General features: G+C 43.7%; 1 protein-coding gene and 1 pseudogene across 5 annotated transcripts in view; both read left to right on the forward strand.

Moving 5' to 3' along the window:
- The first annotated feature begins 2,109 nt into the window (after positions 1 to 2,109).
- Positions 2,110 to 19,677, forward strand: part of LOC117094388 (nucleolin-like) — a 48,413-nt gene continuing 30,845 nt past the window's right edge. The window contains exons 1-6 of one of the 5 annotated variants that reach the window (XR_004441531.1): positions 2,110 to 2,982; positions 4,278 to 4,336; positions 7,208 to 7,427; positions 9,257 to 9,343; positions 11,570 to 11,690; positions 12,651 to 12,774. Coding sequence is in view for 3 of the 5 variants with exons in the window: in XM_033229871.1 (XP_033085762.1) it covers positions 7,342 to 7,427; positions 11,570 to 11,703; positions 12,651 to 12,774; positions 12,875 to 12,911 (381 nt within the window). In the remaining 2 variants the exon portion in view is untranslated. Of the gene's footprint in view, positions 2,983 to 4,277; positions 4,337 to 7,207; positions 7,428 to 9,256; positions 9,344 to 11,569; positions 11,704 to 12,650; positions 13,146 to 19,677 lie in introns of those variants that run through there. The other 4 variants (XR_004441530.1, XM_033229871.1, XM_033229869.1 and 1 more) reach the window with 4 other exon arrangements.
- LOC117095556 lies at positions 13,980 to 14,112 on the forward strand (annotated as a pseudogene).

A 19,677-nucleotide genomic window follows, 5' to 3' on the forward strand; every position in this document is an offset into this window, starting at 1 on the left:
AAGGAAGGAATGAGAATTTTTACTTTTACTAAAACTGCCAAACTTCTCTCCAAGTGTTTGTAACAATTTGCCGTTTCACCAGTTTCTCCACAATCGCAAAACACTCGTAATTTCTGTCACTCTGACAGATAAAATATAGTATCTTATTAAGTTGCATTTCCCTAATGGTTGTATAGTTGAGCATGTCTTCATATCTTTGCCACTGAAATTTCTCCTGAAAATGGCTTTTCATATCCTTCAGTCATTTTGGTTTTTTCTTGATTCGTATTTCATTCATATTACAATATTAAATTTGTGTTGTATACGTTACCAATATTTCTAATTTGTTGTGTTTTAAATTGGTTTATAGAAAACTCCTGCAAGTTGTAAATTGTAACGTGGTCAAATCTGTCACCATTTCATTGGCAGGGGAAAAAATATTTTCCTCACCCATCTTAAGGGTTATGGCTGACACCCCTATAACAAGATTATTGAGAGAAAGGCATAACAAATTTAAAGTCTTATGTGACATAGGAACCTTCAGAAACGAAGACCCGATGACCTAAAGAAAACTGTATTTTTATGCTAAGTCTCATGAAAGAAGTAGATAGTTGTGCAGAAACATGACTGGACAAAAGGAGCATCATTTAATGGTCATACATAGGGGTGGGAGGAGACTTTGGCATGGCCCATTTGTTCAGATCCTTTCTTGCGTCTCTGCATGACACTTCTCCGCCCCAGGTAGGCAGCAAGACTCCTCTGGAATGAGGGTCTTACGACCTACTTCACATGAGGTAGGCCAGTGAATTCTTTTATGACCCTGCTTTATGGGAGAAAGGCGGGAGCAGATCACAGAGACTTTTCTTCTGTGGTTTTCTCAACTGCCAAGGTGCCATATTTTGGCACATTTATGGATTTTGCTTGTGTCTTACCCTGTCCTTGTTACTGATTTTAATAATACTTCCTGGCAGGGTGCGGCGATTCAATTTGCTAATACTTTATTTGAACCTTGCATCTGCTCATAAATGAAATGGGCTTTTGCCTTTTCTTCAGTTGTTCTTGATCAGATATATATATTTTCTTAAAGTATTTGGGCTAATCTCATCAAGTAAGCTAGGTAACAAGAGTTTAGTGAGGTACCAAATCTAAAACAGGTAGGCAGATTGTTCTTTCTATTCTCATTCTTTCCCTATTTGGGTCTTTCTGAAGCTAGGATAAGGCCAGGGGCCCCTTACTCAAGATCACCCTTCCCTATCCCCCAAACACACACAATATCCCCAAAGTGTCACTGTTCAAGTTCCAACGTGGGGCTAACTCCTAGGAGCTTGATCCTCCTACTGGGGCTACTGGTGTTAACGGCCATGCGGCCTTGTGAGCGCACATGTTCATGACAGTCCAACTCAAAGAAACTAGGAGAGTATTAAGTGATTGAGAATTACACCTTAACTACCGGGCCTTAACTTCTTTAAATGAAAAATGAAACTCACTACCATCTAAGTCACATGTGTTTTGAGACGTCCATGATAAAATTTTGAAAAAGCACCCAGTACGCTGGGTGGCACGAACACGCAGCGGGGCGAGGGCCCCTACAGCAGCGACAGCCTTAACGGAGTGACCCTCAGCTGTCGTCTCAGTGCCTTCTTCCCGGCTGGAACCGACGAGGTCGCTAACACAGCCCTCACTGGGCGGGACGCAGCATGAACTGCTTAACGGCCCCGAGCGATGGGAACCCATCCCGGCACAGACGCCCTCACGGACCGGTCGCTTGAAAGACTGCTATTCACTTTCCGACTGCCCCACCGCCAGAGGAGCGTCGGACCGCGTGACCATCACCAACTCCTCGAGCTCTGGGGCGCCTCGGCCTTCTCCCGCGCCAACCTGGCGCGAAGACCATGGACACCGCGCGCACCCGGACCAGCGAACCCAAACCAGTACCTCCTGCGCTAGACCGCAGCAAAAGGTCCGCCCCATGCGCAGGCGCAGCACGTGCATCCCCTTCCACCCCGCCTCGAGACTCCGCCCCCAGGCTCCCGTACCGCCCGCCCCTCCCAGGGTCGCGGCTCAGGATTGGTTCAGGGGTGGTGCGGGCTCTGATTGGGCGAGGCGGAGTCGCCAGGGCGCAGTCGCTCTACGTGGCCGTCTTCCCCGCGGGTCTTGGATGTTGGGCAACAGCTGAAAGGGCGTCCCCAGCGTGTCCGCGCCGGCGGCTTTCTCCGGGCTCTCCGCAGGCGTCGTGCCCGCGTCCGTCACGCGTGGTGGCTCTCAGGGGCGCACCGCCCAGGCCCTTGCCGGGCGCTGGGAGGGCGGGGCCGTACACCAGCGACAGCCTTAAAGGAAAACGTGTTAGGGACAAGGGCTGCCGTGGGCAGCGAGGGTTGTAGACTCATTTGTGTTCTGAATTCTCGTGGGGATAGTGATGGCTGCTGCCCCAGTTCACAGAATTATCTGACTGGGGAGGTAAAGGTACTTGAATTGCAGGTACTGTTTTTGGCCCTGTGTGCTTCCTTTTGAGTAGTCTATAGTGGAACTATGTTTCTTTTTTCAAAAAACAGTTGTTTGAAAACACGTGATGGAGCAGAATGAGAGTAGTAGGGAGGAATTCCTGGGAATTTGCCTTCCCCCTCCCCCCTTTCTTAACCTGAAGGAGTTTCCTCTTGTCGATGGCGGCAAAAGAAGAGGTATGGGAGATCTCACCTACAACATCAAAAATCACCTTTTCTATTTGTTTTTCTGTTCGCTGGTGTGAGTAAAATACCAAATGAAAATAAAAAGTTAAGGTGAGGCCTAACATAAGTTTATTCCAAATGCCAGTTTACTGTTGGAAATACTAGAGGCAAAACGTGCATGGCTTGGAATGTGTGAAGGCCCGGTGATGTGCCTAATAATAATCTTGTCCATTTTGAGCAGGAAAAAAATCAAGGTGAACTGAAGAAAATAAGTCCCCAAAGCAGGCAGAAGATGGGGAAGATGACATGTCAGAAGCTATTGAGCAGTAGAGATGAGGTAATTATATGTACAGAGTTGAGCAGAGTAGCATTTATTATTAATGTCAATTAAAATCCATAGTAAAGCAGTTAAACTGCATTGTTTAATCTCAAAAGTTGGCTGGACTGGATGGCTGTTGCGTGTAATCCCAGCACTCTGGGAGGCAGAGGAGGGTGGGTCATTTAAGCCCAGGAGTTTGAGACCAGCCTGGGCAATATGGTGAAACCCATCTCTACTAAAAATACAGAAATTAGCTGGACGTGGTGTCTTCCACCTGTAGTCCCAGCCACTCGGGAGGCTGAGGCAGCAGAACCGCTTGAACCTGGGAGGCGGAGGTTGTAGTGAGGGCGCCACTGCACTCCAGCCTGGGAGACAGAGTCTGTCTCAAAGAAAAAAAACAACAACACAAACCTCAAAAGTGATATTGCAAACACTTTTCAACTAGTATTACAAGTCCACACTAAACTTGATACCAAAACCTGACCAGGTCATTTTGAGAAATCACAGACCACTCTCTCTTTAATGAGCATAGATTAAAAAATTCCAGAAATGTTAGCAAATTGAATATCAATGTTATGTAAAGAGTAATACATCATAATGCCTCGTGACCAAGTGTGGGCTATTTTGGGAATGCCAAGGTGTTCTTTGTAAAGTCATATTGGTTGTCTGGAAATACTGGTTTAAAAGAAAATCTCTTCATTCTTTAAATTGATTCATTAAAATCCATTCATTTGTGGCCCAGGAGGGCGGTGCTTTCCCTCAGCCCTGCCTGGCTGTTTTAAATTAAAAAGAAAAGAAAAGAAGTCTATTACTTTGTGTACCTGCCAAACATGTTTTCGTATTTCTTCTTTTGACAAATATTGAAGTCTTTACTATGTTCTTCTGAGAGCCTCTCCTTTGAAATTTGAAAATAGGTTTAAGTTGAGTCCTGAAAGAATTAAGGTAGGTTAGTGGGTACACAGCTAATGAATACGGAATACTTCATATGTGCAGCCATTGTACAAGGGCTTTATGCCAGGGGTCCCCAAGCCCTGGGCCACAGACTGGTACTGGTCTATGGCCTGTTATGAACCAGGCCGTACGGCAGGAGGTGAGCGGTGGGCAAGTGAGAGAAGCTTCATCTGTATTTACAGCTGCCTCCCCATTGCTGGTATTACTGCCTGAGCTCCGCCTCCTGTCAGATCAGCTGCAGCAATACTGTCTGATAGGAGCACAGACCCTATTGGGAACTGTGCCTGTGAGGAATCTAGGTTTTACACTCCTTATGAGAATCTAATGCCTGATGATTTGTCACTGTCTCCCATCACCCCCAGATGGGACTGTCTAGTTGCAGGAAAACAAGCTCAAGGCCCCCACTGATTTTACATCTATGGTGAGTTGTATAACTATTTCATTATATATTACAATGTAATAACAGAAATAAAGTGCACAATCAATGTAATGTACTTGAATCATACCTCTTCCCTCCCACTGGATGCATGAAAAATTGTCATCCACAAAACCAGTCCCTGGTGCCAAAAAGGTTGGGGACCACTGCTTTATACATTGTTTCATTTCATCCTCACAGTGACCAGGTTAGGTAGGCATCATTAGCTCTATTTTTTAGACAAGAAAGCGTGCTCGCTTTGGCAGCACATATACTAAAATTAGACAAGAAAGCAGATTTAGCCATGAACCAGCTTGCTCATGTTTCCAGAACTAATAAGTGACAGCCAGGGTTATACATAGGTCTGCTGAATCCAAACGTCCTATACCTTTCCCATTCATTTTTCAGTCTTCTCCTAAGCAGCTTGATCTGAGAGGCAGATGGCATTTATTTGTTGTCCACTTTGAGCACCTGGTTGTGTGATAGACACTTTCTTCAACCCTCTTCAGTCTAGTTGTTTTAATTAATCAAAAGTAAAAGTGGATTTTGGGTGTCCTTGTCACACACACTTATTAGGGATGATGGATTTGTTAATTTACTTGACTGTAGTAACCATTTTGCCATAAGTATATTAAAACATGTTGTATACTGTAAAAATACACAATTTTTTAAAAAGTAAAGGTAGGGAAATCATGAAAATTATCCATCCATACCTTTTGATTTTAATTTAAGACAAATTATGTATTCCTTTGGCAATATTTTGATATGGAACCAAGGCCTTATCTTCGAGTTCGCTGCTGGAGTAGCTTATCTTCCCTGCATAAAGTACACACATAATGCATTTTCTGCAATTTAAAGTTTGTTTCTTTAAAGAAAAGGACAATTCTAACACCCTAGGAAGTAAAGCAGTTTGAATACAGATTCCCACAGTTTTATGGCTTTTCCCATTCTTTTATGGTTGCTCATGCACACTTAATTTGATTACAGTTTTTTAAACTTTATCAAGTACTTCCAGAGCATTGAAGTTTGTTTTCATTGACTCAGTAACTTTTTGCATTTATTTTCTTTTATTTTTTGAGATGGAGTCTCACTCTTGTTGCCCAGGCTTGAGTGCAATGGCACAGTCTTGGCTCACTGCAACCTCCAGCTCCTGAGTTCAAGTAATTCTTTTGCCTCACCCTCTCAAGTAGCTGGGATTACAGGCATGCGCCACCACACCCGGCTAATTTTTTATTTTTAGTAGAGATGGGGTTTCATCATGTTGGTCAGGCTGGTCTCGAACTCGTGACCTCATGTGATCTGCCCGCCTTGGCCTCCCAAAGTGTTGGGATTACAGGTGTGAGCCACTGCGCCCGGCCCTTTTTGCGTTGATTGTATTGGTCTATATGATGTTTAGTTAATTCTGCAGTTGAAACTGCAAATACTATGGTCATATACAGGTTAGCAAACAACACAGCAGGTTCTTATTAAAGATACAGTTCAGCTCACAGGAATAGAGACACTCACATTAGTAGGGGTACCACAGAGTGGCCCACTCATGCTTGGCATTTCGTAAGCATTAAGTTATTATAGTAAGACCTATTTGGAATTGAGACAGTCATTTAATCCAGCCAGTTGGTTAAGTTGAGAAACATAAGATAGCATTTACTGTTATCGGTTGAATATTCCTTCCAAAATGCTTGGGACCAGAAATGTTTTAGACTTCAGATTTTGTGGATTTTGGCATACTTGCAGATACGTAATGAGATATCTTGGGGATGGCACCCAAGTCTAAACACAAAATTCATTTATGTTTCATATATACCTTATATACATAGCCTAAAGGTAGTTTTAGTTTTCCCTCCGGCACACTGAATAAACCGTGTTTTGCACCTGCATTTTGACACTGACCTATCATACAAAGTCAGAATTGGGGCTCTAATGACGTGAATAATTGATGTATATTCTCTTGGGGCAGTAGCGTCCGTACTTGTAGAAATCTAGATGCTTCCCTGTGGAGATTCTGGTTTGTTAGTGCTAAGTGAAGTCCGAGAATTTTTCTTTTTCTTTCTTTCTTTTTCTTTTTCTTTTTTTTTTTTTTGAGATAAGAGTCTCACTCTGTTGCCCAGGCTGGAGTGCAGTGGTGTGATCTCAGCTCACTGCGACTCCACCTCCTGGGTTCAAGCAGTTCTCATGCCTCACCTGCCCGGGTAGCTGGGACTACAGGTGTGCACCACCATATCCGGCCAATTTTTTATTTTATTTTTTTTAGTAGAGACAGGGTTTCACCATGTTGGCCAGGCTGGTCTTGAACTCCCGGTCTCAGGTGATCTGCCCACCTTGGCCTCCCAAGTGTTGGAATTACAGACATGAGCCACCATGCCCAGCATTCTGTTTTTTTAATTTTCTTTCTTGAGACAGAGTTTCACTCTTGTTGTCCAGGCTGGAGTGCAATGGCATGATCTCGGCTCACGGCAACCTCCGCCTCCTGGGTTCAAGCAATTTCCCTGCCTCAGCCTCCTAAGTAGATAGGATTACAGGCACGCACCACTACGCCCAGCTAATTTTGTATTTACAGTAGAGACGGGGTTTCTCCATGTTGGTCAGGCTGGTCTCGATCTCCCGACCTCAGGTGATCTGCCCGCCTCCACCTCCCAAAGTGTTGGGATTACAGGCGTGAGCCACTGGGCCTGGCCTTCTTTTTTTTCTTTAGACAAGCATGCCAGGTCATTCTGGTGCTGGTAGACTTTTTACTACATTTCTGTAGGAGATATCCATCTTAGAGAGTTGAAATAGTTGTTGATTTACATGCCTGACCCGAATCTTGCACTTAGCGACTGTACACTGTGACTGTAGCTTCATGAAGAGGCATCTTCATTGTTGCTGTTTCTCCTCCAGGTTCTTGTCCCTCATAAGAATTGTGGGAAGAATACTACTGCCCCAGGAAAGAAAGTAGGGGAGGAAGTCTCTGGCTCCTGTGTTTGCTGAGAAGTTAATATCACCAAGCAGAAGGGGAGCCAAGCTCAAGGACCATGAGAGCCACCAGGAGAATGACGACCGGAACAGTGAATTGGACCAGGATGAGGAAAGTAAAGAACCCTTCTGCAGGGGATTCCTGGTGAGTGGCTGTGAGTTAGAGACAAGCTGCTGTGTGTGCCATTCTAGCACTCGGGGAGAGATTCTGTTAAAAATCCATCCCTCTGAAAAACGCCTTGGCAATCAATCCCTGGCTGATTCTTCAGGATTGGCCTCATTGATGAGGAGTTTCAGTGGATGTTTGTTTGACCTTTGCTGTCTGCCTGACCCTAGTCAGAGATTTTCTTTTTCTTTCTTCTTTTTCTTTTTCTTTTTCTTTTTTTTTTTTTTTTTTTGAGACGGAGTCTTGCTCTGCGCCCAGGCTGGAGTGCAGTGGCCGGCTCTCAGCTCACTGCAAGCTCCGCCTCCCGGGTTCACGCCATTCTCCTGTCTCAGCCTCCCGAGTAGCTGGGACTACAGGCGCCCGCCTCGTCGCCCGGCTAGTTTTTTGTATTTTTTAGTAGAGACGGGGTTTCACCGTATTAGCCAGGGTGGTCTCGATCTCCTGACCTCGTGATCCGCCCGTCTCGGCCTCCCGAAGTGCTGGGATTACAGGCTTGAGCCACCGCGCCTGGCCTCTTTTTCTTTTTTTTGAGACAGAATCTTGCTCTGTCACCCAGGCTGGAGTGCACTGGTGTGGTCTTGGCTCACTGCAACCTCTGCCTCCTGAGTAGCTGGGATTACAGGCACGCGCCACCACACTGGCTAATTTTTAAATTTTTAATAGAGATGGGGTTTGGCCATGTTGGTCAGGCTGTCTTGAACTCCTGACCTGAAGTGACCCGCCCGCCTTGGCCTCCAAAGTGCTGGGATTACAGGCATGAGCTACCATGCGTAGCCCAGAAATTTTCTCTTTAAATACTATACATTGGTGAGTTCTGTCTTTGTGCTTATGATCCACGCAGGTAGGTCATCTCAGATTTATCTTTCGGTGGTTTGTTTTTGTCTTGATGGAGTCTGTGTAACATTTAAAGTATTGCTACCAAAGCAGTAATTCTTACTATAGTTATTAAAGTGCAAGAACCATACATTTAAAATTATTTCATAATAAAGTTAAAATGAGGCTGGGCATCGTGGCTCATACCCTGTAATCCCAGCACTTTGGGAGGCTGAAGCAGGAGAATTGCTTGAGGCCAGGAGTTCAAGACCCTATCTCTATAAGAAATTAATAAATTAGCCAGGTATGGTGGCACACACCTGTCATCCCAGCTACTTGGTAGGCCGAGGCAAGAGGATGGATTGAGCCAGGGAGATTGAGGCTGCAGTGAGTCGTAATCTCACCACTGCACTCCAGCCTGTGCAGCATAAGTGAGACCCTATCTCAAAATAAAAAGTTAAAGTGGCTGTGAATTTTTTCTTAGATTTTTATATACAGCTGGATATAAAAGAACAATTGTTCTCTGAAAGGAGAATTTGTCATTCTTAACTAGTCTGTGTAACAGTAATTGATTAGGTGGCTTCCCTTGTGATTCTGGGGGTGCGGGGAAAAATAAAGCTGGGACCAAAGTTAGAGAAGACCTTCCCATGAGGGTTGAAGATGATGAACAGGATGGCGACAGTGGCAGTGACAAAGGCAGTGAGGAAGAGATGGGGAAGGTCGGATGATGTGGATCAGCCCTGTGAAGCAGTGTGACTGACATCATGGAATGCTGGTTGTAAGTGAAGCCCATCAGAAGGGGCTGTTGTGTTTCTTTGATTAATTTAAATAACTTTCTTACTAATTTAGAAATGCTTTTAAAAGTACCTTGACCAGACTCAACTCATGAGTCTTGTGACAATTAAGTGTAGCTTACGAATATAAAAGTTTCCAGTTTACTCATTAGTGGCCCAAGCAGATGATTACAAATGCAATATTCTGGCTTTCACTCACAGAACCTATCAAAGAAACACCTGATAAACAAAAGAAGGAAATGGCCAATCAGAAAGATTCCCCTGGAGCCAAAAAGCAAAAATTAGAAGGTAACTTATTGGCCGTGGTTTAAAGCGCAGGAGATGCATGGAGAATGTCACGTTGGCAAAAACTTAGTCTCCATTAGCCCAAACGAGCAACAATGGGATTTGCTACAGAAGCTTGGTGTTACAATCTTCAGTGGGTTTTCTTTCAGTGCTACTTTATCTGAACTGAGTGTTTTTGTTTGTTTTTTTTAACCTTTTTGAGTAGCAACTGAACCATGTGTAGCATTCCAGCTGTTTGTTGGAAACCTGAATTTCAACAAAACTGCTGCTGAACCAAAAGCTGGTCTCAGTTAATTTTTTGCTAACAATGATCTCAAAGTTGTTGGTGTCAGAGTTGGCTTGTCCAGGTAAGTACCAATAAACTAAGAAGGTTTTTAAGAGCTTATCAGCCAGCACTTACTATTCCTGGAGAATTTAGGAGTTCCAGTAGCTTTATGCTACTTCATGATGGTTCATAGGCTGCTGTCTTCTCAGGTCCTTTTGTTACTGCTCTTCACCTTTTGGTGGGATTTTACCTCAGTCACTTGCAGTTCAAAGTGAATATGTAAAATCCTTCAGTGGCTCATGTTTAGTAAATCTGTTATATTAAACTTTGCTACCCCATTTTCCCAACCAAAATATTAAAATAATCCCAAGATCTTCCAAGTCTTAGAGACAGGGTCTCGCTATTTTACCCAGGCTGGTCTCAAACTCCTGGGCTCAAGTGATCCTTCCACCTCAGCTTCCCAAAGTCCTGGGCTTACAGGTGTGAGCCACTGTGCCCTGCCTGTTTCTTAAAAATTCAAAAAAAAAAATTTTTTTTTGAGACAGTCTCCCTCTGTCGCTCAGGCTAGAGTGCAGTGATACGATCTCAGCTTACTGCAGTCTCTGCCTCCCAGGTTCAAGCAGTTCTCCTGCCTCAGCCTCCCGAGTAGCTAGGATTACAGGCGCCTGCCACCACACCCAACTAATTTTTGTATTTTTAGTAGAGACGGGGTTTTGCCATGTTGGGCAGACTGGTCCTGAACTCCTGGTCTCAAGTGATCTGCCTGCCTCAGCCTCCCAGAGTGCTGGGATTACAAGTGTGAGCCACTGCACCCAGCCAAAAATAAATACATAAATAAATAAATAACTTTTTTGGAAACAAGGTCTCACTCCATTGCCCAGGCTGGAGTGCAGTGGTGTGATCATGGCTCACTGCGACCTCTGCTACCTGGGCTCACACAGTCCTCCCACCTCAGCCTCCTGAATAGCTAGGACTGCAGGCACACATCACCATGCCTTTTTTGTACACATGGGGTTTCACCATGTTGCCCAGGTGGATCTTGAACTCCTGAGCTCAAGCGATCCTCCCACCTCAGCCTCCCAAAGTGCCGGGATTACAGGTGTGAACCACTGCGCCCAGCCAAAATTGGTAATTTCAAGCCACACTTGCTATAGCTTTTGGTTAAATTTTGTCAGTTAAGCAGAAAACTAACAGAGATGTCAATAGGCAAACTCTGCACTGATTCTCAATCCTTGCTCTAGAACATGGTTTCTTGATTTCAGCACTACTGACATTCTGGACTGGACAATTCTTCTTTTTTTGGAGACAGGGTCTGGCTCTATCACCCAGGCTGGGGTGCAATGGTGCGATCTCGGCTTACCGCAACCCCTGCCCTCCAGCTCAAGCTATCTTCCCACATCAGCCTCCTGAGTAGCTGGGATCACAGGCGTGCACCACTATGCCTGGCTAATTTTGTGTGTGTGTGTGTGTGTGTGTGTTGTGTGTGTGTGTGTGTTTTCTGTAGAGACAGGAAATATGTGTTGACCCGGCTGGTCTCAAACTCCTGAGCTCAAGCAGTCTGCCCACCTTGGCCTCACAAAGTGCTGGGATTGCAGGCATGAACCACCGTGCCGGGTCTGGGCTGGGCAATCTATGTTGTGGTGGCTGTCCAGTTCATTGTGGGATGTTTAGCAACCTCCCTGGATTCTACCCTTTAGATACTAGATGCTTCCCTATTTGTAACAGCCAAAAATGTCTCTAGACATTGTCAAACTTGCTCCTTGGGTGAGAACTACTTCTCCATAGTTACTTCACAGTACTGACTGCCAGTTTGTGGAGCCTTGGTTTTAAATTTTAAATTAGGCAGCTGCTTGTGACTTAGTGCTAATTTCTATTCCAACAGCTAGTGTGATTAGTTAACCAGAGGCATAGGCGCTTCATCTTACCTGGGTGTGCTTTTTTCCTTTTCTTCTACATCTCTGTAGGAGATTTGGTTATGTGAATTTTAAGTCTGCTGATGATCAAGAAAAGGCCCTGGAACTAAGTGATACAAAAGTCCTTGGGTTTGAAATTAAATTTAAGAAACCAAAGAGAAAGGAAACAAAGGTATGCAAACAAGGTAATTTGTTCAAAGATATCGATGTATCTAGAAGATTCTGGGTCAGGCAGGAATATCACATTCTTTCTAATTTGATGCAAGTAGTCCTCAGTTTCTGACAGGCCACCTGCTTCTGTGGCACTTTGCCCTCTCTCCTGTGCTCGAGCTACATGGCTCACCCTTCTCTGTCATAACGTTCTTTCCAGGACTCAGTCCCTGGCTACTTGAAACCCATCCATCCAGTTTCAGCTTAAACATAACTTCCTCAGATCAGAAAACTCTTTCCTTACACCCACAGTAGGGTAAGTCTTCTCTACTGAACTTCCTCATTGCCCCTTTTACTTGTCCATCCTGGCACTTACCAAAGTTTATATAATTACATGACTCTTCATTTACCAGTCCTCTCTAACAAGAACGCATTCCTGAGAGCAGAGGCCAAGTTTGTGTTTTCACAGCGAGCATGTAGCACAGGCCCTAGCCCAGAGTATGTATTCAAATATTTGTTAAACGAACGAAGATGTGTGGTTGTTTCCACTTTACAACTCTTTGGGGGGTGTTTTTTCTTTTTTCTTTTTTTTTTTTTTTTGAGACAGAGTCTTGCTCTGTCGCCCAGACTGGAGTGCAGTGGTGCGATCTTGGCTCACTGCAACCTCCACCTCCCATGTCCAAGCGATTCTCCTGCCTCAGCCTCCCCAGTAGCTGGTACCACAGGCACCCGCCAGCATGCCCGGCTAATTTTTTGTGTTTTTAGTAGAGACAGGGTTTTACTGTGTTAGCCAGGATGGTCTCCATCTCCTGACCTTGTGATCTGCCCGCCTCGGCCTCCCAAAGCTGGGATTATAGGCGTGAGCCACTGCGCCCGGCCTGAGCCACTGCGCCTGGCCTGAGGGGTATTTTTTCTATCTTAGGGGACTTTAGATGCTTACTAAATCTAAACTCACCAAAAATATTCTTTTGTTTTTATGTAGATCAAAATGCCAAAACACTTTTGCTCAAGAACCTGCCTGACAAAGTCATTCCACATGAAACACTTCTTGTGTTTGAGGATGCTTTTCAAATCAGATTAGTGAGCAAAGATGGGATGAGTAAAAGGTATGTTTTACCCCTTGTACTGAATAAGAATGTATGTCTGCTGGGTACAAAATAATGGAATTTCTTTACATTCTCTCAAATCTCTTATGCCTGATTGTAGAGAAGGAAAGAGTAGTTATCCAGATTTCTGTCAGTAGGCATACAAAGCCAAAGGAGTTATCATAAAGGGACAGCCAAAACTCCTAGAAAACTGTAGTGGTGCTATAGAGGAATAGAGACTTAATCTGCTACCAAGTACAAGATTGAAGATTGGAATTTATTCATAGATTGTGTACATTCATTCTTCTCTCTCCAGGGCTGACTCCGCTAGAATAATGTACTTGGTAACTTGGTTGGACAGGTACCAAAATAGAAGGTAGAATTGAATTGTTAACTTTATGTTGTAGGCCGGGCGCGGTGGCTCAAGCCTGTAATCCCAGCACTTTGGGAGGCCGAGACGGGCGGATCACGAGGTCAGGAGATCGAGACCCATCCTGGCTAATACGGTGAAACCCCGTCTCTACTAAAAAAAAAAATACAAAAAAATTAGCCGGGCGAGGTGGCGGGCGCCTGTAGTCCCAGCTACTCGGGAGGCTGAGGCAGGAGAATGGCGTGAACCCGGGAGGCGGAGCTTGCAGTGAGCTGAGATCCGGCCACAGCACTCCAGCCTGGGCAGCAGAGCGAGACTCTGTCTCAAAAAAAAAAAAAAAAAAAAAAAAAAAAACTTTATGTTGTAACCAATTAATGAAACACTGTCCTTAGGTATCTAGGCTTTGGTAGAGTAAAAGAGTGAATGTGGTAAAATTAGAGAGGGTGGAGTATAATGTATTTTGAAGGGATTGTCATTGAGGTGAAAATTGAATATTGGCTTTATAGATACTTTGAGCTAAATGTGTTGGTGTAGGTGAACTCTAAAATAATCTGTAGCAGTATGTTCTGATGAATGTAATCTCTAGAAAGAATACTACAGGTCTAACAAGCATAAGATAGAACTGTATGTATTGACCTGGAAAGCCATGATAAATATAGGAAAACAAATCTGAAAGAATAAATTCCATTGTTAGCAGTGTTTACCAGGAGGAAATTTGGGAGCACTCTGCTTTAGTCTCCAGAAAACAAGCAAACAAATTCCTGCCAAAAGTTATATAATTTCTCGAAGTTTAATTAGGTTTTAATTAAATATACTTAAATCTTTATAATCATTTCTCTACCTGAAGAATTATCATATCACTTCTCAGCCTTTTGGCTAAGATCAAGTGTAGTATCTGTTTTTTTAGTTTAATATCTGATATGTCCTAAATTAAAAATAATAAAAAAGAATGATTGTAAAGGGGAGAGACGAGAAACCAGAGAATCCACGCCCATGTGAAATAAAGCATAGTACCTATGCCAGAAAAGAGTGTGGTGCAGGCTGGGCTCATCCCTGTAATCCCAGCACTTTGGGAGGCCGAGGCTGGTGTATCATGAGGTCAAGAGACTGAGACCATCCTGGCCAACGTGGTGAAACCCCATCTCTACTAAAATACAAAAAATTAGCCAGGTGTGGTGGCGTGCTCCTGTAGTCCCAGCTACTCAGGAGGCTGAGGCAGAGGAATTGCTTGAACCCGGGAGGCAGAGGTTGCAGTGAGCCGAGACTGGGCCACTGCACTCCAGTCTGGTGACAGAGCGAGACCTCGTCTCAGAAAAAAAAAAAAGAATGTGGTGCATTATGTTTAAAAATGTGACTCAGACCGGGCACAGTGGCTCATGCCTATAATCCCAGCACTTTGGCAGGCCGAGGCAGGGGGAAAACCTGTCGTCAGAAGTTCGAGACCAGCCTGGCCCACATGGTAAAACCTCGTCTCTACTAAAAATACAGAAAATTAGCCACATGCTGTGGTGCACGCCTATAATCCCAGCTACTCAGGAGGCTGAGACAGGAGAATCACTTGAACTCGGGAGGCAGAGGTTGCAGTGAACCGAGATCATGCCACTGCACTCCAGCCTGGGTGACAAGAGCGAGGGAAACTCTGTCTAAAAAAAAAAAAAAATATATATATATATATATATATATAAATTTGACTGCAGAAATATAGTTTTACATGGGGGAAATAAAATCCCCATAAGCAAAGTCAAAAGACAAGTGACAAACCAGGAAAAAATATTGGTAATTCATCAAAACTGAAGACTGGTTTTGCTGATATAAAAGTGCACCAGAGGCTGGGTGTGGTGGCTTATGCTTGTAATCCCAGCATTTTGGGAGGCTGAGGCTGGTGGATCACCTGAGATCAGGAGTTCGAGACAAGCCTGGCCAACATGGTAAAACTCTGTCTCTACTAAAAATACAAAAAATTAGCCAGGCATGGTGTCAGGCACCTGTAATCATAGCTATTTGGGAGGCAAAGGCATGAGAATCACTTGAACTGGGGAGGTGGAGGTTGCAGTGAGCCGAGACCTCACCATTGCACTCCAGCGTGGACAACAGTACGCTAGACCAGGTATGGTAGCTCACACCTGTAATCCCAGCACTTTGGAAGGCTGAGGCAGGTGGATCACCTGAAGTCAGGAGTTCGAGAGCAGTCTGGCCAACATGGTAAAACCCTGGTTCTACTAAAAATACAAAAAATTAGCTGGGTGTGGTGGCAGGCACCTGTAGTCCCAGCTACTCGGGAGTCTGAGGCATGAGAATCACTTGAACCTGGGAGGCGGAGGTTGCAGTGAGCCGAGATTGCACCATTGCACTCCAGCCTGGGCAACAAGAGTGAAACTCCGTCTTAAAAAATAATAATAGGCCGGGCGCGGTGGCTCACGCCTGTAATCCCAGCACTTTGGGAGGCTGCAGGTCAGGAGATTGAGACCACAGTGAAACCTCGTCTGTACTAAAAATATAAAAAATTAGCTGGGCGTGGTGGTGGGCGCCTGTAGTCCTAGCTATTAGGGAGGCTGAGGCAGGAGAATGGCGTGAACCCGGGAGGCGGAGTTTGCAGTAAGCTGAGATTGCGCCACTGCACTCCAGCCTGGGTGACAGAGCGAGACTCCATCTCAAATAATAAATAATAAATAAATAAAAATAAAGTGTGTCCCCGTGGTGAAACCTTCTGAAGGACAGGCGTGGTGGCTCACGCCTGTAATCCCAGCACTTTGGGAGGCAGAGACGAGTAGATCACCTGAGGTCAGGAGTTCCAGACCAGCCTGGCCAGCATGGTGAAACTCTGTCTCTACTAAAAATAGAAAAAATTAGCCAGGTGTGGTGGCAGGCACCTGTAATCCCAGCTACTCGGGAAACTGAGGCAGGAGAATCACTTGAACCTGGGAGACAGAGATTGCAGTGAGCCGAGATCACGCCATTGAACTCCAGCCTGGGCAATAGAGCAAGATTCTGTCTCAGAAAAATAAATAAATAAAATAAAATAAAATAAAAGTGCACCTAACAAATGAGTAAGAAAAATACCAACAACTTAGGAGAAATGTAGGCAGGTTATAGACAGACAGAAAAAGAGTTTTAAGCATAGGAAAAGGTACTCATCCTCACTCGTAGTAAAAGAATTGTAAATGAAATCTACGCTGAGATACAACTTTTTACCTATCAAGTAGTCACAGATCAAAAGGTTTGTTAGCACAGTGGAGAAGAGGGTAAAGAAACTGGCATGCTCATACTTTGTTATTGGAAGTGAAATTGGAGAAATCTCTATGGAGATTAGGTACTTAGCTGTATCTATCAAAGTTACAGTTGCAATTATCATTTTGTCTTACAGTTCCACTCCTAAGAATTTATCCTACAGATAGTCTCAGACAAGTGTGAAATAATGTATTGCAAAGTTGTTTGATGCAAAATTAGAATTAACCTGAATATCAAGCAACAGGTGGCTAAAATTGTCTGGCAGATCCATAAGATATTTTTCTATATAGCTGTAAAAAGGAATGAAATCACATTTTGTGTACTGATGGGAAATAATCTCCAGTATACATCATTAAGAGAAAAAAGACAAAGTGTATATTAAATGAAAAAAGACAAACAGTGTGTACAGTATTCTGCTTTTTATGTAAAAACATAATGGAGAACACACTGTACACAAAAAATAACTCAACATGGATCAAAGACCTAAATGTAAGAGCTAAAACATAAAATCCTTAGAAGAAAACATACTTTGTGCACAAGTGATTAAAGAAAATTGAGAAGTTGGGCTTAATCAAAATAAAAAATGTTTGTGTTTCAAAGGCCATATTTAAAAAGTCAAAAGAAAATCTATAGACTGTCTGGGCACAGTGGCTCATGCCTGTAATCCCAGCACTTTGGGAGGCCGAAGTGGGTGGATCACCTGAGGTCAGGAGTTAGAGACCACCTTGGCCAACATGGCAAAACACTGTCTCTACTAAAAATACATAATTAGCCAGACGTGGTGGTGAGCACCTGTAATCCTAGCTACTTGGGAGACTGAGGCAGGAGAATCACTTGAACCTGGGAGGTAGAGATTGCAGTGAGCTGAGTTTGCGCCATTGCACTCCAGCCTGGGCAATGAGAGTGAAACTTTGTCTCAAAAAAAAAAAAAAAAGAAAAAATCTATAGACTGGAAGAAAATATTTGCAAATCATATATTCTATAAGGGACTTGTGTCCAAATATATAAATAACTCATAGTACAATTCAACAATAAAAAGGCAATCCAATTAAAAAATGGGCAAAGGATTCAAATGGACGTTTCTCCAAACAAGGCATATGAATGGCCAATAAGCACGCAAAAAGATGCTTCAACATTAGTCGTTAGGGAAATGCAGATCAAAACCATGATGTGATACACTTCACATTCATTAGAATGGCTATAATAAAAAAGGCAAACAGTAGTAAATGTTGACAAGGATGTGGAAAAGGTAGAGCCCTCATATGTTGGTGGTGGGAATGTAAAATAGTTCAGTTGCTTTGGAAAAGTTTGACAGTTTCTCAAAATGTTAAACATAGAATTGCCATATGGTCCAGCAATTGTTTTAAGTATCTACCTCAAAGAAATGAAAACATATGTTCATACTTTCCTACAAATGTTCATGTCAGCATTATTTAATAGTCAAAAAGTAGAAATGACCCAAAATGTCTATCAGTTGATGGATTGATAAAGTGTGGTATGTCATTCCATATATGACATGTCCAGTATAGCCAAATCTATACAGACAGAAACCAGAGCAGTACTTGCTTGTGGCTGGGAGTGAGAATGGGTTGGGAGGAATGAGGAGTGACTGCCGATGGGTACTTTTGGGGACAATAAAAATGTTCCGGCCGGGCGCGGTGGCTCAAGCCTGTAATCCCAGCACTTTGGGAGGCCGAGGCGGACGGATCACAAGGTCAGGAGATCGAGACTATCCTGGCTAACACGGTGAAACCCCGTCTCTACTAAAAAATACAAAAAAACTAGCCGGGCAAGGTGGCGGGCGCTGTAGTCCCAGCTACTCGGGAGGCTGAGGCAGGAGAATGGCGTGAACCCGGGAGGCAGAGCTTGCAGTGAGCTGAGATCTGGCCAGTGCACTCCAGCTTGGGGGACAGAGCGAGACTCCGTCTCAAAAAAAAAAAAAAAAAAATGTTCCAAAGTTAGTTTACAATGATGATCATACAGCTGCGTAAACATATTAGAAACCATTGTGAAGTTTAAATGGGTGAATTTTATGATATGTAAATTATATCTCAAGCTTTTTAAGAAAAGTTGTATGTGTATATACATTTGTTTTTATATACACAGAATGTTGCCTCTATGGTTAGAAATTGGGTGGCCTGGAATAGGAATATAAGGAAGACTGCACCATATCCTTTTTTTTTTTTTTTCCTTTTTCTACGTGTTCTAAACCATATCCTTTTCTACTTTTTGGATTTTGAATCTCGTATATTACTGATTCAGAAGACAAATAACAGTCTGTGGCCCTAAATGCTAACTGTTCTTCTCTCCCTCACCTCATCGCCACAATTGCAGAATCGCATATATTGAATTCAAGTTACAAGCTGAGGCAGAGAGAGCCTTGGAAGAAAAGCAGGGAACAGAGATTGATGGGCTTGCCATAGTTCTGGACCATATTGGAGAGAAAAGCCAGGGGCAAGAAAATCGAGATAGAAAAAACAGTACCTGGAGAGGTGAGGGGTCCCAGAGCTCTGTGGATTGAGATTTACCAGGATTGCCACAGGGGGATCCCAAGGAAGGGGCTGGTATGAGGTTAGGGGCACTCGGCACTTTATTCTTTTATTATTATTTTGAGACAGGGTCTCACTCCCTTCGCCCAGGCAGGAGTGCAGTGGCACAATCATGGCTTCCAGCAGTCTCGATTTCCTGGGCTCAGATGATCCTCCCACCTCAGCCTCCCAAGTAGCTGAACTACAGATGGGAAGGCCACACAACACTTTATTTTTTATTTTATTAATTATTATGATTATTATTTTAGACGGAGTCTTGCTCTGTCACCCAGGCTGGAGTGCAGTGGCACAATCTTGGCTCACTGAAACCTCTGCCTCCTGGGTTCAAGCGATTCTCCTGCCTCAGCCTCCCGAGTAGCTGGGATTACAGGCGCCCACCACCACGCCTGGCCGAGATCACACCACTGTACTCCAGCCTGGGTGACAGAGCCAGACCTCTTGTCTCAAAACAAAAAAAAGGAAACTCATCAGTTTATTTTTTCTTTTTTGGTCACCCTCTAGGATTTTGTTTGAACAAGCTCTTATACCTGTGGTTTCAGAATTAGTTATTTAATTCTCTTCAGATATTAATTTTCTTCAAGTAGTGTTTTTGCAGGTTTAAACCAGTGACCCCAAACCAGTGTCCCTAATTTGCCTTATCTAATCGGCAAACATGTTGGCTTATACAGTAAGAGACCATTGGATTTGTTATGAGTATTTCAAAAAATCAAAAAATTTCACATAAAACACTGGATTTCCAGCTTCTTTTGATACAACAGAAAATCTGCACAGGTGCAA

Source organism: Trachypithecus francoisi, unplaced genomic scaffold (genome assembly GCF_009764315.1).
Source record: "Trachypithecus francoisi isolate TF-2019V2 unplaced genomic scaffold, Tfra_2.0 Lachesis_group13, whole genome shotgun sequence".
NCBI classification, from domain to species: domain Eukaryota; kingdom Metazoa; phylum Chordata; class Mammalia; order Primates; family Cercopithecidae; genus Trachypithecus; species Trachypithecus francoisi.